Genomic DNA, 23115 nt, shown 5'->3' with positions numbered 1-23115 from the left:
ATGCGTCGTTAGGCGATTTCATGGTGCGAACGTCATAGAGTGTATTTACGTAAACCTAGGTGGTGTAGCCTACTACACACCTAGGCTATATGGTACTAATCTTATGGGGCCACTGTCGTATGTGCCGTCTGTTGTTGACTGAAACATCATTATGTGGTACGTGACTGTATATAAAACAATAGGGACAAGGCCACCCTCTGAGCCAGCCTTCATGGAAATGAGGGATATGGCTTCCCAGGAACTACTCTGTCCATGCTCTGCCATGAGGAGTGCCTCTGTCCAGAGTACCTGTCCTTTGGGACACCTGGGCACCCTTCCTGCTGGATGGCGTGAGGTTTAGGGTGCATACAATGCCTTCGTCAGCATTGTATTCTCCACAGTGCCTGATAATGGGCTGTAAAGACCGGTGGGTTGGCTGAATAGAATCTGCCCTTCTAGAACAGAAAATCCTGTACATGGGCTGTCCCTAAGTTAGGGAAGAAGACCCAATGAAGATAAAGAAGTAAGTCAAAGGAGGGGTTCTTGTCAAGGATTAGAGGCCCCCCTGCTATAATCAGAGGCCCCCCCTCCCACCTACTCCCATTTGTAGCCAGAATCCCAGACCTTTGCTCTGTCCCTAGTCTGAGGGAGTGCTCTGCAGTTTACCCAGGATGCCTGCAGAGGGTGCCACGAGCTCACATCTCGGAAAGACTGGCCGCGCTCCTTTGCGAGGCTGCCCTGAGGGCTGGGGAGGGTTGCTGCTGGGTCTCAGGGTTTTTGCTGAGAACCTCCATGTGGAAGCCAACCTTGGAGGACCTGAAAGACTGGCCCACTTGGGAGGGCTGAAGCATGAAGCAAGTCTCTTTGTTCCCCTAGGCTGAGAGTGGAGGCAAAGAGAGTTCAATGGAGACCAGAGCCTCTTTGAGAGGGAAGGGCAGCTCTAGGTTCCAACTTCGCTAGTGATGGTTGGGGGGTTGCAGTATGTAGGACCCTCTCGGGGAGGAAGAGGAGAGGTGGTCCAAAACGGGCCCCGGACCTATGGGGAGGCTGAGTTCGTTCTAAATCTCACTCTGTCAAACACTGACTTTCTCCTTACCTGGGGTGGGAGCAGTGTGCACAGGGCCAGGTCCCAGCCCAGGCGAGAAGAGACACGCCCAGGGGATCTGGCCACCTGAGGGCACCATGCCTTCCAAGATGAGAGCTTGGGTGGGGCTGGGCTAGGGGAGCGTGGGGAGGAGCCGGAAAGCAGGTGCCTCGGCAATGCCAAGGGATCTGGGCACCTGCTGCCACCCACTGTGTAGGCAACAGGGACAGCATGTGGCCCAGGAATAATGACCCCTTCCTCAGGGAATGGGTGCATTTACAAGGCAGGTTGGCGCCGGGCTCAGCTCTCCACCCAGCCTATCTCTGGGGTGCCTAGTGCAGGCTGCTTGCACCTGACCTACCAATTAACCCTGACGGGGATCCCAGTCACCTAATCACCATCATTAAGTAAGGGGGCATGAGGCCATCATGGCTTCTGAAGACCTGAAGGTGAGAAGGGCAAAGGTGCTAACCTCTTGGCCCCTGGACTCCTGGGGCTCCGCTCCACCCCGGAGGCTGGAGGCCTGGGGAAGAGAGGGGCGGTCCTGCCCCTAGAGGACAGAGGGAAGCCAGATGTTTCCTCCTGCTCCCTCACACGTGGCCCCGACACCCGCGGCACCCGCCGCCAGCTCCGGAAACAGGAGTAAATAATACAAGGGGAGGGGGCGTTGGATGCGAGTGGGGAGGCTGGTGGGGAGGCCACTCCAGCAGGCTCCTGGCCTGGGAGGCGCGCTCCGTGGGGCAGGAGGTGATGCCACCTGAGAAGAGGGCAGTGGGAAGGTGAGACAAGGGGGCTCCCCGGCCCGGGCAGAGGCTGGACTCCCCTCTGACTGTCACTGGCATGAGGGGATGCCTGGCATTTAGGGCACGCCAAAGGGTCAGAGCGGGGGGTGGGAGTGCCCAGGGCAGGCAGGGAGGGGGAGTCCGCGCCAGGCCTTGGCTCCAGCCCTTTCCGGCCCTTATTGTCCTTGGTGAGAACAGGACGCTGTCCCGTTCCCACTGCCCAGCCCCCCCAGCAGTGCTCCCCAGGGGCTCGGGAAGGATGTTGGGAAACAAGAGAGAGCCAGAGACTCATAGAGACAGAGATGCTGAGAGACACAGAGACAGATACAAAGGGGAAAGGTTCAGTCAAAAGCGAGCATTGAAGCTCATTGTGAACCGAGCAGACCCTGGGCGCTGGGGGAACCACGAAAGAATGGGAAGCCGGAGGCCCTGCCCTTGGGGACCTCCGGGCCGGCCTGCCCTGTGCACACTCCTCCTTGACTTAGGGTCACTCACGAAGCCGCCTCCTAAGCCAACAATGGCTGGAGCCCTTGTGCAGGCACAGTTGGTGGCACTTAATTGCTCCCACTTCAGGTGCATTTCTTTGCCTCCCTCCCAGCAGATTGGAAGTTCCTCAGGGGGCAGGGCCAAGATCGTGCTCCCAGCTCCCACCCTCCCACCCCCACAGGGCTGAGAGCAAGCCGGCCACACAGAGGTTGCACTGTAAATGCTATTTGGTTGGTTCCTGCGGAGCCAGAGAGAAAAACCCCCTACCTGGCCCTAGAGTTAGGCACCCGCATCGCCTGCTGTGAAGGGCCGAGGGCAATTGCTGCAGGCCTGCCCTCTGGTGAGAGGCGGAGTGTAGAGCTTTCCGAGTGTAGAGCCAGCTGTTGCCCCCAGCCTCTGCACACTCAGGCATGGGGTGGGCATCCTTCCAACTCTCTTCTACCTGGGCCCGCAGTTCTCAGCAACTGCTCCCTGGGAGACAGGTCCTCTGAAAGATGGAGAGAGGTCCAGGTCCCTTCCATCTATTGAGGCTCCAGATACACTTGAAAATGAAAAAAAAGCAGGCATGTTTGAACGTTTACATTTAACAAATTAATACTTTTTAACACAAAATTACAATACAGTATAATGTTGCTAGTCACAAGATCATTACAGGATTTTTAGAAATTTTTCCTTACAAGAAACTGCAGGCCCTATGCTATAATGTAAAGTCCTATGATAATGGGCATATCACATTCATTGTGCTATTCTTTCTGCTTTTGTATATAGTTGAAAATTGAATAATGAAAGTGAGATCACTTGTACGGTAGTCACTTCTTTCTGCCCTCTGTGAGAGTAACAGTGTGCCGGTCTGGAACCACACTTGGAGATAACATCAGAAGTCTAAATTTGAGGCCCTGTGTGACAATAAGGACAGAGTCAAATGGCCCTCATGGCCTGTGAGGAGCCCGTCTCTGAGAACTCCCCTCACCTCAAATAAGCTGCAGGAGCAGGGGAAGTTTCCCCGGCCCATTAGAGGCTGAGGCTGAGGCTGTGCTGTCAGGAGGGACTGAAGAGCAGGATTCCTGTCTGCACAGGCCAGGATCCCACAGAAAAACCTTACACACATCCCCTTTCTGGGCCAAGAGTTGCCGTGAGGGTTGACTCAGGCTGCTTCAAGGGAATTTCTGGGCCTGAGGTGTGTGTACACCCTTGTGTGAGGGTCTAGGCATAACCCCACAGGGAGACCCCTCCCCTTCCCACTCTCAGTTCCAGCTGCCATTTCCAGCCTCTGTGACCTGGGCCTTCTTCTGACTCAGTTTCAGGTTCTAGACAGGATGTGGGACAGCAGCAAAGAGCCCAGGTCTTGAAATCAGACAGACCTGAGTTCTAGTTTTGGCTCTGACACCTACCAGGTAAGGGTCCTTGGGCAAGTTGAGTGACCTCTCTGCACCTTCAATTCGTCAGCTGTAAAATGGGGATAATACCTACCTCAGCTGTGGTGAAGAAGAGCTGAATTAAATAATGATGGGGAAGAGCCTAGCATCGTCCTTGACCTACTAGGTATTTGTTGTTATTTTTTTCCCTATGTGATGACAACAACAACTTTAATTGAGCATTTACCACTTGCCAGTCAATGTACTTAGTGCTTTACGGATATTCTCAACTTCAACTTATGAAACTGATATTCTTACTCCGTGTGATGGTTAATTTTATGTGTCAACTTGGCTGGGCCAGGGTGTCCAGATATTTGATCAAACATTATTCTGGATGTTTCTGTGAGGGTGTTTTTGAATGAGATTTACATTTAAATTAGGAGTAAAGCAGATTGCCCTCCATAAAGCCGGTGAGCCTCATCCAATCTGAAGGCCTACACTGAACAAAAGACTGATCTCCCCAGAGCAAGATGAATTCAGCAGCAGACAGCCTTCGGACTTGAACCACAACATTGGTTCTCTCCCTGGTCTCCAGCCTGCTCAATTCCCCAGCTGTGTCTATGCTCACCTAGGCTGGGACCTAGGCTGGGACCTAGCCCTCTACCCGCTGCTCCCATCCCAGGTCAAGAGGAAGTCAAGGTTTGACAGAGTGAGAACCTGCAGATTTTAGACTTGCCAGCCTCTGTAATTGCATGAACCAATTCCTTAAAATAAATTTCTTTATATATTTCAGTTGGACCATATATAGATACACATCCTATTGGTCTGTTTCTCTGGAGAACCCTGACTAATACACTCATTTTAGTGAAATGAAAATGAAAGGTTAAAACAACCTGCTCAAGATTTATAAGTGAAAGCAGGGCTAGAGTTGAAATCCAGATCCATTAGTGCCTCCTTGTTGCTTAACCAGTGTGGTTACAACACATGGTTACAACACACCATTTGGCGCCCCCCACCACTCTGACCTCATTTCTTTGCACTCTTCCCCATGCCCACTCCATCCCATCCCCAGCCTCCGTGTGTTCCCTGTGCCAGATGTGCTTCCACCTCGAGCCCTTTGTGCTTTCTGTTCCCACTGCTGGAACACTCGTTCCGCAGATATCTACACTTCTCCCTCCTTCACGTCATTCAGGTTTCCATGCAAATGTCTCCTTCTCAGAGACGCCTTGATGACTGCTGTGTAACGTAGTACACTCCGTCACCTGTTAGCCCCTTATCTGGCTATATTTTTCTTCACAGTACTTCTCACTAATTGATATATTAAATATTTGTTTGTTTCTCCTCTCTCCCACCACTTCACTGAAAGCAGGGCATTTGTCTGTTTTGCTCACTAGAACACTGCTTGACGTACAGTAGGTGTTCAATACATGTTTGTTAAAAGAACAAAGAACCTCATTAGCAACATACCATTGTCATACTTTGAGCTCTTTGCTGAAACTCAACTTCCACCCTGCATCAACTCCAAGTTGCTGAATCCCCAGAATCAGCCAAATATTTCAGCTGCCAGTCCTGTTGCTGGGTCCCTCTTCCCTCAGACTATCATCTTGTCCCATCTTGGTCTGCTCTAGCTTACCTTCTCTTGGAAATCCTGACTCATCTGGTCCCTTCTCCAATGCAGCACAATCTCTTATCTACCTTTTCCCTTTAAAGCCTGGCTGTAATTTTGTGAGTATCTGTTTTTGTTGATTACGTTTATGTCTGTCCTGTTGCCTCTACGGAACTGTGGGTGCCCTAAGGACAGGGATGGAGTCAACACAACCTGACTCCTGGAACCTTCCCCAAGGACCCAGTAATCACTGTGGCACCTGTGAACTCAGAAAGCTCTACTGCCTGACGCGATACACACAGGCACACCTGGAGGTCACCCACTCCTCTAAGGGGTGAAGCTGCTGATCTGAAGGACCAAGCCCCCCCAACACAAATACTTTTAAGGGGTCGTTAGTAGCCTGGCCCTGGCCTGCTTTTCCAGCCTCATCTCCCACCACTCCCCCATGAAGCAGTCTTTGTCCCAGAGACAGCCACAAAGGATTACTCACCATGAACTCTCATGACTCTGTGCCTTTGTTCCAGCTTCTCCTTGGCCTTGCACGCCCTGCCCCCCACCTGAATTGCTCTTACTCATCTTTCCAGTATCAGCTCGGCCTTCAGGGCCCCTATAAAATCTTCCCTCCAGACAGTCAATCCTCTCCTCTGTTTTGTATGTAATTTTGCCTATTCCCCCATCTTCAGTGCACTCTAGAACGAGGGCTCCCAGATTTGGAATTTGTCTCCCTCTGAAACCAAAGCTTGCAAAAGCAGAAAACTCCAACAAACATGAGCTCAGTCATCTGCAGAAGAAACTTATCTCAGAAGATGGTTTGTGAGTGATGGTAGGGAGGCTGGAGAAATGCTGTGGAGGCTAAGGTGTGTCCTCAGCCCTGAGATGTAACTAATGACAGCTATTTATAACAACAAGACAAACTACTACCCATTGCACGCTTCCCAAATGCCACACGTTGTTTTAAGCACCCGACCTACATTATCTTCTTTAATCTTGAGAGCAACCCTACCAGGGAGGATCAATTATTGGTTTCATTGTACGGCTGAGAAAACCGAAGCTCAGAGAGGTTAAATTGCTTGCCCAAGTTCACATAGCTAAGTAAAGCAAAGAGTCAGGACCCAACCTCAGACAACTGGGCTCTAAAAGCCCAAACTTTTAACCCCCAAGCTGCACTGCCTTTCAGGCCCTGCCATAATCATGTGTACTGTGTCCTGCTATGACAGCAGAAGGGTGATGACAGCAAAAAGATTGAAGAGAAAGGAGTTGGACCATAAGAATCTGCTGGCTTTTGTCTCATGCTATCCAAGGCCAAGACCCTGTGTCTGGCACATGGGAGTCTCTGGAGTAATTATATTTCCTGGGACCAAGAAAGCGGGGTCAGTTTGCCTGGAGACCATCAAATGCTAACTTTCTTCTGTCCCTCATCTTATGTTTCTAGAAGCCTTGCTGGGTTTCCCATACTGCACTTGGTCCTGGAGATACAATAGTCTTGGGCAGGCCAAGCAGGGAAACTAAAAACCTACAGCTCAACATGGTAAGTGCCACCTATAAAACATGCTGTGGGGGCTCAGAGGAGGAAGATGGTGACCAACCCTGCCAGACAGGGTCAAGGCCCAGGATGGCTGCTGGGAGAACATGATGCTTGAGCTGAACATTAGAGAAATATGTACCCACATTTTTCTTGTGGCATATTTAGGGTTTCACTTTTCATATTCAAATGTTTTTAATGCACTGGGAATTTATTTTGGTATAAGATGTGAGGCTGAAATCTAACTTAATGTACTTTTTCAAATGGTAAGCCAGTTGCAAATGGTTTTCAAACAATCCGTGTTTCTAACTCACTTGAGATGCTATCCCTATCATATGCTAAATTGGTATATGTTTGATTTATTTCTTTACTTTTTATTCCATTCCATTGATCTAGGGAGGGTGGTGCTATATTGTAGTGGCAAAGTTTGCAGGCTCTGAAGTCAGATTAGCTGGGGTGTGCCTCAGTTTCCTCATTTGTGAAATGGAGATAATAATAGTACCTACTTCATATGGTGGCTGTGAAGATTGAATGAGATAATGCACCTAAAGTACTCATTACAGTGCCGGGCACAGAGTAATCAATCAGTGAATGTCAGGGGCTATGATGATCCCTGTCTGCCCATTCCTGTACCAGTGACCCAGGAGGGGGAAATTACCAAGCACATGGTTTTGAGTCAGATGGCACAGCTCTGCTACTTACTAACTGCATGACCTTGGGCAAGTCACTTACCTTTTACCATCTCTCTGTTTTGGTTTCCTTCTTCATACAAGGGGATATAAAAGTACGTCCTGCAGCTTGTTGTGAAAATTAAACATGACAGTGTTGCACAGGGCATGACACATAATAGCCCCTCAGTGAATGTTTACTCTTCTGCTGCTGATTATTATTATAACATTATAATTTATTATTGGTCTTTATGTGTTGCAGGGCAAGCTCTTTCTCATTATCTTTCCCCCCAAAATTTTCTGGGGAGTGGCAGTCTTTCAGGGCCAGGTCTACTATGGGCGAATAGAATTTCTGGATCTGCAAAGCTGATGCATAGCCCCGGAACTGTGCTGAAAGTCATTATGACCAGTGAGGTCTTGAGTGAGCAACCAGAAGGATTTTGGGGGAAATGGGGAGTGGGGGTGGGGCTTTGAAGTTCATATAGCAAGTTTTTAAAAATGTTTTTATTTTCTTAATTTTCACTTTAACAAAAGAATTTGCATAGTTTAAAAAGTCAACTAGTTCTACAAGGCATTTAATGAAAACAGTCCCGTTCCACCTGTCCCACCCCTACATGCTCCTCCATAAACCACTCTCAAGTTTCTTGGCTGCTTCTTTGGGTACTTACCTCTACATTTCTAAATAACATGCTCACATTATTATTTCTTTTCTTTTTTTCCTTTTTTATGAGGAAGATCAGTTCTGAGCTAACATCCATGCCAATCCTGCTCTTTTTGCTGAGGAAGACTGGCCCTGGGCTAACATCCATGCCCATCTTCCTCTACTTTATATGGGACACCACCACAGCATGGCCTGACAAGCGGTGCATCGGTGTGCGCCCAGGATCCGAACCTGGGCCTCCAGCAGCAGAGCTTGCCCACTTAACTGCTATGCCACGGGGCCAGCCCCTATTATTTCTTTTTTCTATTTTAGATATAATCAATTGACTGCTTGTCATGGAAGATGAGGACACAGTTCTCTCTGATCCTGATTCTGCTAATCTATTCCCTTCCCCTCCCCTCTCAATTCAAATATATTCCAATTTTTAGTTAAATCAACACTCAGTGTTTACATTATTATGGCTGTGAAAATATTCTTCACAGCTGAGTTATGTAACGTTTGTACTAAAACTCTGTGAATCTGTAAAAACTGCTTTTGTTAATTAACATCAAGGACATGGGGCTGAGAAACTTCTCTAAAATCTTACAGTCACATAAAAACCAGACTATTGGTGGTGAACACGATGCAGTCTATACAAAAACTGAAATATAATAATGTAGGTCTGAATTTACACAATGTTAAAAGCCAATATGACCTCAATAAAAAATAAAATAAAATAAAATCATACAGTCACAAACTTTGCTATTTGAAATCAATCAGTGAGAATGGAACATCCCACTCTGGCCTGGAGGTCTGAGCCATGTGGATTACCTCGACACAGAGAAGAAGGCTCGATTTCCAACCTAGGTGCAAAGCTTCAGTTAATGGGGTTTTGAACACAATATTCCACATTTATCGTAATTATAGATTTATCTTTTACATAATTATCTAAAATTAATTATTTTAATTTTGTGGTTTCCAGTGGACCCTCAGTCCTCTTCTCAGCCCAGGCTTGATGTTGATTCCTTGGCTTACAACCATGCTTACCTGGAACCTGTTAAAACATTGTGTCATTTAAATATTACCTAAACTCAACACTTTCCCATAGCCTGTAATGACCCTGTTTTTTCCTTTGATGAGCCACCCCACAGTTCCTCTGGTGTCCCCACAGAGTCCCCACAGCTCTCTCTTGCAGCAGCAAGTTAATAAACCTAACTCTGTTCAACTACAGTTAGGTTCCTAGGGGTCTTTACCAGACAGGCCTTTATCAATTCTCTTTCCTTTTATAATTATTTTTCCTCTGGTTGATAATTGTCTGACCTTTTCTTTTACTTGTTTTCTATATACTTATCATGAATTGATTCCCAAAACTCTTTGAAAGATGTATACACCTTCTCTCAGGACCTTAAACACATCAGGTAATTCCTCTGTCCCCACACTTTTTTTTCTTATAGACACTTTGAGCCCTGGAGCCCTTCTTCCTCCAACTCCAAGTTGTACTGGTTGCTCCCTTGCATTTCTTTTTAAAAATATGACAACCTCTGTTCTAACACCCATCTTGAGGCATCATGGTTAGTTGTCAATGCATCTGCATTCCTGACTCCTGCTTTACCCCTCCACCCCAGGTGCGGCCGAGTGTCTTGACATCTCTCCTTCTCCAAAGTCTATCAGGGCACTCAAGAAACATTCGAGTAAAAGAATAAAAGAAGAATAAAAAGAATTATTATTATAAAAGAATATTGAGAATTATTATAAAGAATTATATTATATTCTTTATATATATAATATATATAGAATATTATAAAGAATTATTATAAAGAATGTAAAAGAATTATTATAAAATAATAAAAGAAAAGTGAATGAATGAATGGGATTTCTGTGCAGAAGTGACTTTAAGGGGAACAATATTACATTCGCACCTTGTTGCAATGTTGCAAGGTTTGAGGGTGTCCTCAAGCCCCATGCCAGCTTGGAGCGGGGCCCTGGGGGAGAGAAGCAGTACCGAAGCCCGTGGGGACCCACGCCGAGGTTTGCGGTACAGAGCCCGCTGAAGCCAGCCTAGATAAAGACAGCGACCGCGAGTCCTCCAGGCACCGCCAAGAGGACTACAACTCCCAGAAGCCTTCGCGGAGGCGGAGCGCGAGCCGTAGAGGACTTCCGGACGCTGACGTCGGAGCGGAGAGAGGAAAGGGAGACGCGCGGCAAACAGGTAAATGTAGGTTGAGGGCTGAACCGAGAGGGTGGGGAGCGTGCCTGCGATGGCGGAATGGCATCGAGGGTAGGTGACATGGGGGTGGGTGAGGGAGAAGGACAGGGAGTGGGTCTCAAATGAAGCGGGGGTAGAGAGGTGGAAGGAACCTCGAGCTCTGCTTTCTCTTCCCGCAGTGACCATGACGAAATTAGGACAGTGGCTTTGGGGACTGGCGCTCCTGGGCTCCACCTGGGCGGCCTTGACCATGGGAGCCCTGGGCCTGGAGCTGCCCTCGTCATGCCAGGAGGTCCTGTGGCCACTGCCCGCCTACTTGCTGGTGTCCGCTGGCTGCTACGCCCTGGGCACTGTGGGCTATCGCGTGGCCACTTTTCACGACTGCGAGGACGCCGCCCGCGAGCTGCAGGGCCAGATCCAGGAGGCCCGAGCTGACTTGGCCCGCAGGGGGATGCGCTTCTGACACCCTAACCCCATTCTCGCCAGACAGTCCGCTCTCCCATCCCCCATTAAAAAGCAAGTTTATTTTCTAACTTTGTTTGGTTTGAGTATGGAGAATGGGAATTGGGGCTTCTGTGTGCGAGTGAGAGGTAGAGGAGCCACCTTCCTGAGGGTGTCTCAGCCATTATCTTTGCACTCTGCTGGTGGTCCTCCTTTTTGCTCCAAAGGAGGCTAAGTCCCCTTCTCAAGATCTCTCAGGATGGAAATGGCATTTCACTTTCCTGGTCCTTTTTAACCTTGTTGGGAAGTACTTCTTGAAGCCTAACTTCCATTCTTCATAACATTCAAGCTCTCTTCTTTTTAAGGCCTTCCTAGGTCTTTCCAACTTCTTGCTGAAACGTTTTCTGACCCAACCCTCTCAGCCCCAGAGTAACTGGATCGGGCAGTGTACCTCTACCCTTCACCAAACCAGGCAGGTTTAGAATCACTGAATAGAGAATGAGCCTTAATGGGCACGGGTAGGAAACAGTTTATTTTAAGGCACATTCTAAAGATTTCACCCCAACCTCCAAAATTAAAAAATATAATCTTGAAAAAATAAAAGTGATTCATCTCTCAAGTCCCACCCATATCTTCTAAGTAAAGCTCTTTCTTTGGTCCCTCGATTCTCAAAGTTGTCTCTTTCTGTCCCCAAACCCGTTGCACCCGTGGATCTGGTCAGCAGGAACAGCTGAAACAAGGAGCTCTCTTTGGTAACAGGTTGGCCTTGAGGTGGCCAGTGGTCATGTGAACTGCCTCAGGTTTGTAGGAGCTGAGAGTTCCTGTCTTGCTTGTGGGAGTACTTCCAGAAAAGCCAGAGGCGAATGAAGCTGGTGACAATTCCCGGAAAGTTGGGCACCTGAAATCACAAGGGCTGTTATGAGGAGAGGAGCTGATTTTCCACGTTGCACACCTGTCACCCCATCCCTGTCCTGCTTACCATGATGTAGGGATCTTTGAGTCGAAAGCCATAGAGGGTCCAGGAGGCAGAGGCGAGGAAGGTGGCAATGGTGAGTGAGAGGGAGAAACTTTGGGTTGATTTAGTCTTAATGACCTTGGCCTGTGGGAAAGGATGAACGATACTCCTAGCCCAGACACATAGTAAAGCTCCCACCTTGCCTAAGAATTTGCTCAGAAAAAAATTTCCTCCCTCATCTTCTGTTACCCAGTCTTTCCCTCCAGCCTCCCACTTACCCACGTCTACTGCCCTGTCTCCTTCCGGGATTTGGTTCTTCCCTTCCTCTGGAGTGTAAGCTACAGTCTCTGGCTATGGGAGCCTGACCCTTCCTATCTCCCTCACCTCCCTGGATACCCCCACTTACCAAGTCAGCCAGTGGTGAGAGGTACATACTGATGGTGAAGACACTGCAGAAGAGACCCAGCGACTGAAGCCTGGCCTCAGGGTCAGCCACCAGGAGCCAAAAGTAGCCAAAACCCAGGAGAAGGACCCCCAGCAGGGTTGCAGTCTGTAGGAGCACGCCACGCTGCAGGGGAGAGAATAGCCTTACCTCTAGATGTGCCAGGAACCCTTTCTGACTCCTCTGCTGGAATTAATTCATCCTGCCCTCTCCCATGCACCAGTGAGGGAGCCAACCTTTGTCTAAGCCTTCAGTATTGCACTTGTCACAGCCTCTCCCACCAGTGACTTGATCATATGTTTGACCCACCCACAACACTGGAGGTTTCTAGGGGAGGGAAAGATACCGTTTTTTTGAGCTTGGTACACACAGTAGCTTAATAAATCCTTGTGTGATTGAATGGGGAAGCAGAGCTAATCATCTGATTCTCAGCCACTGACCCTGGCTCTGAAGGAACTATCAGAGACAAAGGCCCTTTCCCCTCAGCTTGTTGGGCAACTAGGCAGCATCAGGCTTGGCAGAGCTACTAGGTTTGACAGAATGGGGGGTGATGTGGGAGTCTCAGAAGGCTGGCTTCATGGAGGAAGGAGGACTGCAAGGCTGGAGAGGCCTTCCAGGAAAAGGTGGCAGTGCCAGCCTATTACAGTCTTCTAGGAAGCAACAGCTGTGCTGCCAGCAATGCAGGATGTGCAGCGGAGAAGTGGGTCCAAGGGAGGGTCTCTACCTTCCGAGGGCAGTAGTGTAGATACACCAAGATATACAGGGTCTGAAGCATAGCACCCACGGAGTTGACGATGATTAGGGTCCCGTCTCCTTTCAAGGCCCCGTAACTCAGCCAGCTCAGGTTGCTACAGTGTGGAGAGGAGAGACATTCGCCCGCGGGGTTGAGTGTGGGAGGGGGACCCAAGGGGCCTCTTCCACCTTCCTCCTCATCCCTCCCCCACCTCCCTCAGATAGCCTTTCCCGCCACAGCAGTCGCCCTCTCACTTGATATCCGTGGCGAGAAAGGGCAGGAACTGGACATTGTCCACGCTCCGGGTCATCCGCATGTGTCTGAGGTCCGAGCTGTAACGGGGCCCGGAAGGCAGGGGTGAGAGGTAGGAAGGCAGAACCAGGCTGCTGGGGAGTTGAGATCCCCGATACCTGTCATCCTCCCCAGACAACTGCAGACCCCCAGCCCCGCCCTCAGCTCCCTTGCTTTCTCCCTCAGGTCAAGTGACCAGCCTCGCCCTTGTACCCGGGCCCCTCGACCCGATTCCACTTTGACTCCAGGTTTCGGACGCAGCCCAGGGCTGCGGCCACGTCTCTGTTCCCTCTCTCGCCTTTCCTGACTTCCTGCTCCTGCCCTAACCCAGCCGGGCCGCGCTCTCACAGGCCTGCGGAGAACATGCCGAGGGTGAAGAGCACGCAAGCTCCAGAAAGGAGCGAGTCGGTCATGCCGTCCGCTTCCATGCCTCCAGGGGTCGGATCCAGCGCTCATCCCCCGGCCTACGGTAGCTGGGTCCGGAGCCAGGGGCGCCGGAGCCCGCTGCGCCGGAGCCCCGCCCCCCCGCGACCCTGGCCCCGCCCCCGCGCGCTCGGCCGTCCCCCCGGAAACTGAACCGGAACCCTGCCCACCCCTAGAGCGTCGAGCCGGAACTCAGGCCCCGCCCCTCCGAGCGCCTGGCCCCGCCCCTGCCGACTCGCAGCCGGCTCGCAGGATTCCTGGTCCTGAGGTTGCCTTCCAGATCCCGGCCGGTCCCCTTGCGAGGGCTCCTCGATTTGTCCTCGGCACACGCCGCTGCTCACTCTCTGCTTACCTCTTGGATCACCTAGACCCGCAGCCTCAACTCTTTGCCACAGGCCCGTGAGCCTACGTGGTAGACCTCAAAACAAAAGCTTGCTAGACCCAACCAGATTTCAACACGCTTCCCATCCAGAGCTCCAGATCAGAACCTGAGTCACCCAGGATTTGGGAGGTTTTTCCCAGTCTGCTGAAGACTCTTCCCAGTCTCTCCCCTAAGAAACAGGGATTGCCAGGAATCACCAAATCTGTCAGGTGCCCACCCCCTTCAGCCACACTGCCAACTTTCCAAGACTTGGCCAGTCCACTGAAGCGCGGATCACTAACCCCTTAGTCCAACCGACTTGCTGCTGGGAACCTTGCCTCCCAGCCTCCCACACGTCTCGGTGGGGCTGTGGGCGGGGCCGCATGCTTCAGCAGGCGCTCCCCTGAGCGGCTGCCCTGACTCACCCGACAGCATGAGTATCTGAGAACGGTGTGCCAAAGCCCAGCGCTTGTGGGGGTGCGAGTGGGGTAGAGGTTGGACAGGAAGAACTTCCAGAGTGGGGTGCAGCCTAGAACCCGAGAGACTGCTCTGGGGAGCACTCCTGTCCTGGACAACCCTCAGAGGAGGAAACAGCTCACCCTTTTGGGCTGGTGAGGGGTATGTATTCTTTCCAGAGAGGAAAAAAAATTCAAACCCAGTTGCTACTGGTGTGGCACAGAGCCTAGCACCTAGCAGGGACTCAATGGTCATAAATGAGGATGGAGGGGCAGAAAAGCATGTCCAAAAAAACCAGACACATTGCTTTATTTTGAGACAGAGAACATTGTATAAAAAAAATCCAATTGTAGAAATCAGAACAGACACACAGAAAGTTTATATACAGATCCTGTACACATGGGCCCTGCCCTTCAGGCAACACTCTAGGCACAGACTCTGTGCACATAGGCATTGCCCTTTCAGCTACACTCTTAAGTTGACATAGCCACCCTACTGGCACAGCTCTGGGGAGTGCTGCCCCATGATGGGAGAGGATGCAGTGCCTAGCTACAAACCTCTCCATGGCAGCTCCACAGCCTTGGGGGAGATGCTGGGTCAGCCCAAGCATGCTGCCTCTCCTGTCCCTGGCACCCAAGCAGGAAACTGTCTCTTGCTTTTCCTTCAGTCAGTTCATCTGGGCATCCTGGCATCTTTGCCAAGCTCGGTGTCCATCCGCATGACCCCAGGCCCCTTCCAGCTCAGCTCCCACAGTGCCCTTCTTAAGAGGCCATGTCTGCACAGCTTGTTTCTTTGGCTTAAGGGCAGAAATGGTGGGAAAAGGACTGTCCCCACTTCTTCGTCCGTCCCTCTGAGGTGGAGGTGTGGATGGCACTGCCAGACCTGCCAACCTCCTTTGGGTTGAAACCCTTAATACTGACCCGTTTTGAGGCTGCTGGGTGGCAGCTTGTGCATGTGGTGGGAGTGGTTCCCAGGACTGGGGCTTTGGGAGGGGCCCCAAGGCAGGTGCTGGGTGCCTGCCCCTGCCTCCTCAGTCCAGTTCCAATCCTTAGGCCAGATGTGGCTCACACCTTCATGGGGTTTGCAGCAGCAGGAATGGCAGGAGCAGCACAACCCAGGCCAATGGGAAGAGGCGGGGCGCGGCACTGTGACCAATGCTATGTAGAACCTGCACCTCCGAGTCATCTGCAAGGTGAGAGGGCAAAGGCCCCCAAGGTGAGCGGCCCCACTACTGGCACTGGCCCTCAGCCCAACAAGGTTTCTGCAGCCCCTGCCTGGCGAAGGAGCCATCTCCTGTACCCAACCTCCTCAAACAGATCCCCTTTTGTGCCCCAGGCCCAATTTGCTCCAGTGACCTACCTGCTGGAAGTCTCTTTTCCTGGGGATTGGCATGGGCCTGAGGACTGTGAGCTGAAAGACAAGGGTGGCCGTACATCAGGTACTGTACCCGGGAGGCAGAGGGGTGCAAGTGCTGGGTGGGCTGGGCAGTGAGACTTCTCTACCATCCCAGATCCCTACACCAGGCCCAGCACAGAGGTGGAGGAAGGAGGCCACAGGGCCCTGACACTCACTGATTTTGCCATCAACAGTCACCTTCAATCTCAAGCACCGGTCTTCTTGGTGGTGGATAGGTTTGGCTGCAAGATAAACCCACAGGGTGTTAAGAAAGGAACTTTTGTTGGAAGAAAACAGAAGCACAAATGCCTGTGGTCCTGCCTTCTCAGTCCCTGCTCATTTTGATCCCTCTCTTCTAACCTTTGATTCTTACCTTCCTTACTTTGTGCTCACTTTCTGCCCCATGTTCAGCCCAACCTCCCATTCTTTGGAATAACCCTTGGCTTTAGAAGTGGCACTAAAAAGAACAGAGACACTGTCCCCTCCCCTCAGTCCATCCTTCACTCTTCCTAGCCTGAAGTCAGGTGAGGCCTTCACAATATGCTCCCTTACCTAGGCCATTTTATACTCCCCTTGCCTAGGCCCTACTGAACAGGTGAGGCCTGGATCCATTCTACACAAAGGGTGTGAAGTAAAGGGTGTGAAGCGCTGATCCTATAACTCTTTTTTTTTTTTTTTTTGGTGAGGAAGATTAGCCCTGAGCTAACATCCGATTTCAATCCTCCTCTTTTTTGCTGAGAAAGATTGGCCCTGGGCTAACATCCATGCCCATCTTCCTCTACTTTATATGGGACGCCGCCACAGCATGGCTTGACAAGCAGTGCATCGGTGCGCGCCCAGGATCTGAACCTGCGAACCCCAGGCCACTGCAGTGGAGAACGTGCACTTAACCCCTGCGCCACCGGACCGGCCCCAGATCTTGTAACTCTTAAAATCCACCAGTGGCTCTCTACTGCCCTCAGGATAAAGTCCAAACTCCTTAGCACTTCTTAGGCCCCCATGATCTGCTCTGTCCACCTCTCCAAGCTCATCTCTCCCCACTTCCAGTGTCCCTCCTACTCCAGCCAGGCTGAACCATAACAGTTCCCTGAGGATGCCATGCTTCTTTGGCACATATCCCCTCATGCCTGGCCAGCTCCTCTGCTTGTCCTAAGCTCTGGGATATCTTCCCTGGGAAGCCTTCTCTAAGCCCCCCTTGCCTGGCAGGTACCCAGGTCGTTTTCCAGGGCCCCTGTGCTCCTGTTCTCTATATCATACTGTTCTAATGGTCTGTTAACCTATGTGTATCCCTTCCCAGCTCCCTTGAGGACTGGGAGCCTGTAGTGTTTTATTTATCTCTGTGCCTGTGGTGCCAAGCAGAGTGCCCAGTACACAGTAGAAGCTCACTCCACATTTGAAATGTGAATGAATGAGAATAGAATTCAGGATTGGAAGGGGCTCTCTGCTGCCTGACTCCCCACTAAGCATGTATCCAAGCGTATGCATCATGCCAGCTGTATCCCCCAGTGTGTGCATGCCTCCGGGCACTCACAGATGTAATAGTAGCTGTGTCCCTCTTTGAACTCCTTGCCCAGAGTAAAGGGTGTGAAGCGCTGGAACTTCTCAGATAGCTTCTCCGGGCCATGCCTGGCACTGGGCTGGTTGCACTGCCAGCGGACCTGGTCCTTGGACAGGGGCTGGCACAGCTGGTACTGCTCACGCTCCACCAGGTACAGCGTGTACCGCTCCATGGCAGCCTCTGCCACAGAGTCATCCTCGTAATGCGGACAGATGATGTCCAGGTAGTCATTCAGCCGCACGTGTACTGTGTAGTCTTCATTCCGGAACCTGGGCATGCAGGGGGGAGGAAGCAGGTGGTCACTAAGAAGCCAGACCAGAGCCTTGAGCCTCCAAATGTTTACATGACCCCTCACATTTCACACCGGATCCTTGCACCCCCAAAATTTTTCAAAAATCTCTACTCCCAATATTTACTGATCTTGATCTCTTAAGTATCTTTCCACCATCTCCAAACATTCTCGCCACCATCAGTGTCTGTCATTAATCCTCTAAATAGCGTCCACTTAGTATCTTTCAGGTACCAAAGCACTTCTCATAACTCCCTGATATTTACCCAAGGATGGGCTTCTAAGTATTTCCTTAGCTCACCCATCATTCTCTTCTACCCATAAATATTTCCCCAAATCTGTTCTACTGGTTGCTCTTTTAAATGCTATTAGATCTCAGTCTCAGACACTTCTGGCCCATTCTAGAATCAGGATCAGGTAACCCTTTCTCTCTACCATGCTAGCACTTGGCTCCCAACACACCTATGGCTTCACTTCTCTTATTCCTCTCATTTTTTTTTTGAGTATATTTCACATTTCTCAGCTTCATTTTTTCCCCCAAGCCCCCAGTATACCTAGGCCCACAGATAATGCCCAAATCCTTTAAGTTAAATCACTTTCATCAATTCATTCAGTCCCCTCAAATCTCCCCTTCTAGCTACTCAAATTTATGCTCATGTCTCCTTGTCCACTTCTCTCAAAGCACCCCAAAACATCCCTGTCCCTTTATCTCCAAAAGGCACCTCCCTTGAGATGAGCTCCAGAAATGCTGGAGACTGCTCCATTCTGAGACAGCTCTCCCCTAACCTCCTCCCAAGGTGGAGCCAGCTCCCCTCCCCCAACCCATTCCCCCCAGGCTCCACAGGCTCCAGCCTGACTGCCCACCGGCCCCTCCCCCCCAGCTCCAGACACCTGGCTCCAGTCTGGGTGGGGTCCTAGGAGGGGGAAAAGTACCTCCCCACCTCCCTATCCAAGCTGGTCAGCTTCTCTGAATTCCCCCGAGTACTGCCAGCTAGAAACTCAGCAGAGTTGGCTGCCAACTTGCTTCAAAGCAAAGCCCTGGGCATGACTGGGGGCGGAGGGGCAGGAGTTAGGCCAAGGGGCCTCTGAGGTGGGCACCCACTGCCCAGTCAGCATGACCCTTAAGAGGCCTGGCCTTGCAGCAGCATGCCAGTGCTCAAGCTAGGCTTACCAGGGCCCCTCCCCCACCCTGGGGAAAAGAGTAAGTGAGAGAGAGAGGGAGACAGAGAGACAGAGGGGTGGGGGGGGAGAGAGAGAGAGAGAGAGAGAGAGAGAGAGAGAGAGAGAGAGAGGGAGAGGGAGAGGGAGAGGGAGAGGGAGAGAGAGGAGCAGAGAGAGGCTTTTAAAATTCCTCTCTGGAGAGATAAACATAGAAGCCATTTCAGAACAGGTATTTCAGCTCTGGGCCTGGCGTCTTTCCCCCATTCCCGTGACGGGCACTGACTCATTCCTCATCCACCTCTGCCACCCGCCCCAGCGTTCATGGGAACCTGTGAAAATTTACCTTGTCAAATGTGGACAGCCCCCAGGACCCCAGGATGGCTCACGGCCCACTTGCCCTGGGCACTGTCCTCCAGGTAAAGGGAGCTGGCAGGTCTGAATGGGCGGGGTACCTGCCCCTCCAGCACCAAGGAGGCCAGTGCCTAGCTTCCAGTGGCACCGCCCTTCTCCCCACGCTGCCCCCTGCCTGGGGCCTGGAGATCCCAGGGACGATGCCCACTGCCCTGAGTCACCCATGCCGGCCTCATACCCGCCCAGCTCCTGGCCACCTCATCTTTGCCCCCAAGCTGGGGCCCACTTGGCTGCCTGTGGCCTCCACTCTGGGCTGGCTTCTCTTTGGTCCTGGGTATGGTAGAGTTGTGTGTGTATGTGGCCAGACGGACAGGGCCGACGCTGTGCTTGGTTGGGGCACCCATCACCCTCCTCCTGGGGGTACACTCTGCTCTGTTTAGCACTCCTTTGACTCTTGCTCTTCATCTGGGAAAGGAGGGCAGCGGCGTCAGGGAAGGCGGGGAGGGGGGGCAAGGAAGAGGCTCCTTCCTGAAAGAGAGGAAACCTGGGAGCTTGGGAACGGAAAAGGCCAGGGTCCCCCCCTCCCTACTCATGGCTTCCTGTCCCCTCCTCCTCCTTTAGCCAACACCTGGCATGGGCATAAACAGGGACTTCGCTCTCTCCCACTAGGACAAGATTGGGTCAAGGAAGCAAAGAACAGGCAGCAAGGAGTGGGATGGGGGAGGGCTGGCTAGGCTGCTCCTGGGCCGATGGGCAAAAGGGCACTGCCCTCTGGGGTTGGCAGCTAGCTGTTCCCTCCCACCCAACACGCCACAGACGACAGACCTCCCACCAAGCAATGCTGCCACAGGGTCAGACGAAGCTGGCACAATATATTTCTCAAGGGGAGTGGGGGCGCAGGCATGCTAGGGCTGGGGGCTGAGCTGCGTGGAGTGTTTTTCCTGACCGCAAGCTGCCCAGCCCTCTACTCCCTGCTCCGCCCTACCCCCCTCTCCTGTTTTCCCGCAAATATTCTTCCCATAACTTCAGAAAACTCAAGGGCAAGAACAAAGGGTCCGACAGAGCTTCATCCTCCCAGTACCATTTGCCTCACAGCCCTAAACCTGCCCAGGAGAAATTAACTCCTTCCTGCCCAGAATGCTTTGTAACCCTTTTAACCCCTTCCACTCCTGAACATTTCCCATGACCTCCCGTCCCCATCTCTTCAGTGTTACTACTTGAACCTCATAAACAGGTGACTCCCCCAGCCTACCCACACACAGCATATGCCTCACTCATGCTTGGTCCCTTGTGGGTGGACTTTCCAGGGTCACCTTAAAGAATGACCACTTAAAGCCAGAAGCCCAGGTCCCCCTGAGGGGTCCTTCCAGGATCACAGCGAGCATTCTGCTGACTCCTGATGTCACATCAGGTACCTGTCAGTGTGGGCAGATGCCCAAGTGACACACAAAGAGAGACACAGAAGCTTTCCTGGTGGAAGGGCCTAGAACAAGAGCCCTGGCGACCAGGGAGGGTCGTCCACGCTGGAGGCAGGAACTGTTCAGCATAGGTCCCTCACTTAGGAGGAACAGGGGTGCCAGAGGGAAGGAAAGGAAGGGCAGAAATAGTGCCTGTACAAGCAGACACAGACAGGTTCCTGCCCTGGGGTGGGGTGCTCCCAGGTATGGGGGAGAAGTGAAAGGAAGAAAATCTACAACCCCTCCCGCCTCTGGTCACCTCCCAAGACTCAGGCAGGGGCTTGCCGGGACAGTTAACCTCGGGTGGGCGGGGGGCAGTGCCAACCGGGCGCCCAGGCTGTCGGCGGGAGACTCAGGGCTTACTTGGGGTTTGAACTGTTCCAGAAGACGGTGTGGCGGTCAGCAGCGGCCAGACTGCAGCACAGACCCAAGAGAGGGGCCCAGAGGAACTCCATAGCGCGGGGCCTGGCCAGGCCGGGCGAGAACCGGGAGCTCCTTGGGGTCTGGGTTCCCGATGGCTCTCTCCGCCGCGCAGTCAGCACCGCGCTCACTGCTCTGGCCCCTTAGCCTCGCGACTCCGCCTTTTGGGCCGGCGCCGCCGACACCCCGCCCCGCCCCCGCCCCGCCCCCGCCCCGCCCCGCCGGGCGTGCGGCTGCCCTGGGGCTTGGGGGCTGGGGAGGTGGAGGAGGCGGGGGAGGGGAGGGGAGCGTAGCGCTCGCCTGTGTCCCGACAAATCTGCTCAGCGCTGCGTGTCCGCTCACTTGTGGGTCTGCGTGCCACTTTGTGGGCCTGTGCGGGGTGGTGGGTCTGTGTCCCCGGGCGCAGTCGCGTGCGGGAGAAGGAACGAACTCCATGTGCAGGGCTGCGAACACGCGGATGCGGGAGCCCGGCTGTGCTGCGCCGCGCGCGGATCTTGCAGGGTGCAAGGTCGTTGATAGATCCTGCACCTTTCCCGAGCCTCGCACCTCTGGGCTCGGGCGCCCGCGTTCTCACACTCTCCGCCTACCCTCAGCTTCCCGGACTCTTGCGCTCGACTGCCCCTCCCCACACACGCGGCTGTTTGTTTTTGTTGGGTTTGTCAATGTTGTCTTTGTTCGAGAGATTGTGTCATCGCCTAGATGCCGGGAATCAAGTGCGACCCTGTGTGTGATCAAGTGTGTAACGTGTGCGGCCGGGGCTAAGGGTGCCTCTTCATCAGTGCCTCTGGGAGGGAGGGACATTCGGAAACCTGGGCCTGCGGGGGTTTGCTCTTGTTTCTAGGGCGCCAAAGGGCACTAGTGACTTGTGTGTGTGTGTGTGTGTGTGTGTGTGTGTGTGCGCGCGCGCGCGAGCCAACAAACAACACGTGTACCGTGCGAACGGGCTTTGAATATGGACTGTGAGAATCTGGGCATGAAGGGTGACAAACTGTAGCCACACATGTGCATCTGGCATGTGTAAATATGTGTGATGGCGCGCAAATGTGAAAGCATTTGTGAGGAGTATCACAGCCGCGTGTGGGGAAGCATGTGAAAGTTTGACGTACGTATGCTAATATTTGTGAACAGCGTGTGAAGAGGAGGGGAAAACGTGTACGGGCGAGCAGCGTATGTTGGGTGGGGGCGGGGGTGTGTGTGCGGTGTCCCCGGGCTGGGCGGCTGGGTCTGACCCAGGTCGCCCAGTTGGGCCCCAATACCCAGCTCGAGCCTTCTCCCCCGCGCCATGTAAACAAACCCGCTGGAATTCGCCTCTCGGGGCTCTTCTCCCCGCCGGGATCTGCTGCCGTCTGGAGAGGGGTTGGCGGGTGGGTGTCTACCTCCCAGCTCTCGGGCTGGAGAGGGTGGGCAGGTGTTTGATTAGGTTCGTGTGTGTCTGGAGCGGGAGGGCTGAATGTTGTGTGCCTGCATGAGTTTGGTGGTTTACGTGTGATTGTGTGGCTGTTTGCATGCGCGCCCCGGGTTGGTGTTGCAAGTCTGTGCGCACCCCTGGCCAGCCCGTCCACGCGGCTGCGCATCGCAGGAAGCCGCAGGCCAGGGGCCCCTGGCCAGCTCCGGCCCAGCTTCCCTGGTTCCCAGGCGGTTTCATCCCGCTCTTTTACGGCCAGGCCTGGCGACGGCCCCTGTAATTACGAGGGGCCGGGACGCCGCGGCTAGTCCGGCGCTGAGCCCGCCTGGGAGGAGCCTGGGGCGGGGAAGGGCCTGGGCCGGCCCCCACGCCCCGTGGGACGCAGCTCCTAGAGGCTGGACTCGTAGCGCGTATGATAAATATTTACCGAGCCCTGATTAGGTGGCCGGCCCCTTACTCCCTGGCTTTGCGCACGGCCCCCCATCCCCACCCCCTCGCGCGCACCTGCCCCAGGCGACGTGCCCAGCCCCGCGTTTACCCGCGGTGCAGCCTGTCCCTCCCGCCGGGGCCGAAGTCTACTCGCCGACCAGCCCCAGGGCGGCGCCTCACGCGCGTTTTGCTCACCTGGGAGGACACCTGGGTGTCGGCC

The 23115-nt window shown here is 52.8% G+C and overlaps 3 protein-coding genes across 8 annotated transcripts; 1 reads left to right on the top strand and 2 right to left on the bottom strand.

Annotated features, from left to right (window-relative positions):
* The first annotated feature begins 10250 nt into the window (after positions 1-10250).
* On the top strand, positions 10251-10861 carry DPM3 (dolichyl-phosphate mannosyltransferase subunit 3, regulatory). 2 transcript variants are annotated; one of them, XM_058539373.1, is made up of 2 exons: positions 10251-10331; positions 10508-10861. In XM_058539373.1, exon 2 carries the CDS (start codon positions 10513-10515, stop codon positions 10789-10791), a length of 279 nt encoding a protein of 92 aa, XP_058395356.1. In that variant the 5' UTR covers positions 10251-10331; positions 10508-10512; the 3' UTR covers positions 10792-10861. The 2 variants fall into 2 exon arrangements, with proteins under 2 accessions (XP_058395356.1, XP_058395357.1); XM_058539374.1 differs by having other exon boundaries at positions 10328-10400.
* Positions 10862-11280: 419 nt separating this feature from the next.
* On the bottom strand, positions 11281-13720 carry SLC50A1 (solute carrier family 50 member 1). Of its 5 annotated transcripts, none has more exons than XM_058539366.1 (6): positions 13539-13720; positions 13134-13231; positions 12891-13014; positions 12131-12292; positions 11749-11868; positions 11281-11667 (listed from the first exon to the last, which is right to left on the bottom strand). In XM_058539366.1, exons 1-6 carry the CDS (start codon positions 13644-13646, stop codon positions 11566-11568), a joined length of 714 nt encoding a protein of 237 aa, XP_058395349.1. In that variant the 5' UTR covers positions 13647-13720; the 3' UTR covers positions 11281-11565. The 5 variants fall into 5 exon arrangements, with proteins under 5 accessions (XP_058395349.1, XP_058395345.1, XP_058395346.1 ...); XM_058539362.1 differs by having other exon boundaries at positions 13154-13231; positions 13558-13720; XM_058539363.1 differs by having other exon boundaries at positions 13154-13231; positions 13539-13703.
* Positions 13721-15123: 1403 nt separating this feature from the next.
* Positions 15124-21171, bottom strand: EFNA1 (ephrin A1). Its single transcript, XM_058539367.1, has 5 exons — positions 21005-21171; positions 17357-17652; positions 16002-16067; positions 15790-15840; positions 15124-15615 (listed from the first exon to the last, which is right to left on the bottom strand). The coding sequence occupies exons 1-5, from the start codon at positions 21094-21096 to the stop codon at positions 15503-15505; spliced, it is 618 nt and encodes a 205-aa protein (XP_058395350.1). The 5' UTR covers positions 21097-21171; the 3' UTR covers positions 15124-15502.
* Positions 21172-23115: the final 1944 nt, after the last annotated feature.

The sequence above is a fragment of the Diceros bicornis genome, chromosome 4 (genome assembly GCF_020826845.1).
Source record: "Diceros bicornis minor isolate mBicDic1 chromosome 4, mDicBic1.mat.cur, whole genome shotgun sequence".
Lineage (NCBI taxonomy): Eukaryota > Metazoa > Chordata > Mammalia > Perissodactyla > Rhinocerotidae > Diceros > Diceros bicornis.
This window is presented reverse-complemented; position numbering and strand designations above follow the sequence as displayed.

Bases quoted from the DNA above. Each gene is read 5' to 3' on its own strand.
- DPM3 (XM_058539373.1), top strand. From the start codon at position 10,513: ATGACGAAATTAGGACAGTGGCTTTGGGGACTGGCGCTCCTGGGCTCC.
- SLC50A1 (XM_058539366.1), bottom strand. From the start codon at position 13,646: ATGAGCGCTGGATCCGACCCCTGGAGGCATGGAAGCGGACGGCATGAC. The intron at 13,015-13,133 runs GCGGGAAAGGCT...TCCACACTGTAG, and splicing joins GTGAGAGGGCGACTGCTGTG to CAACCTGAGCTGGCTGAGTT. The intron at 11,869-12,130 runs GTAAGTGGGGGT...CCTTTCCCACAG, and splicing joins TCTCACCACTGGCTGACTTG to GCCAAGGTCATTAAGACTAA.
- EFNA1 (XM_058539367.1), bottom strand. From the start codon at position 21,096: ATGGAGTTCCTCTGGGCCCCTCTCTTGGGTCTGTGCTGCAGTCTGGCC. The intron at 16,068-17,356 runs GTGAGTGCCCGG...TTTATCTTGCAG, and splicing joins ACACAGCTACTATTACATCT to CCAAACCTATCCACCACCAA. The intron at 15,616-15,789 runs GTAGGTCACTGG...CTCACCTTGCAG, and splicing joins GGAAAAGAGACTTCCAGCAG to ATGACTCGGAGGTGCAGGTT.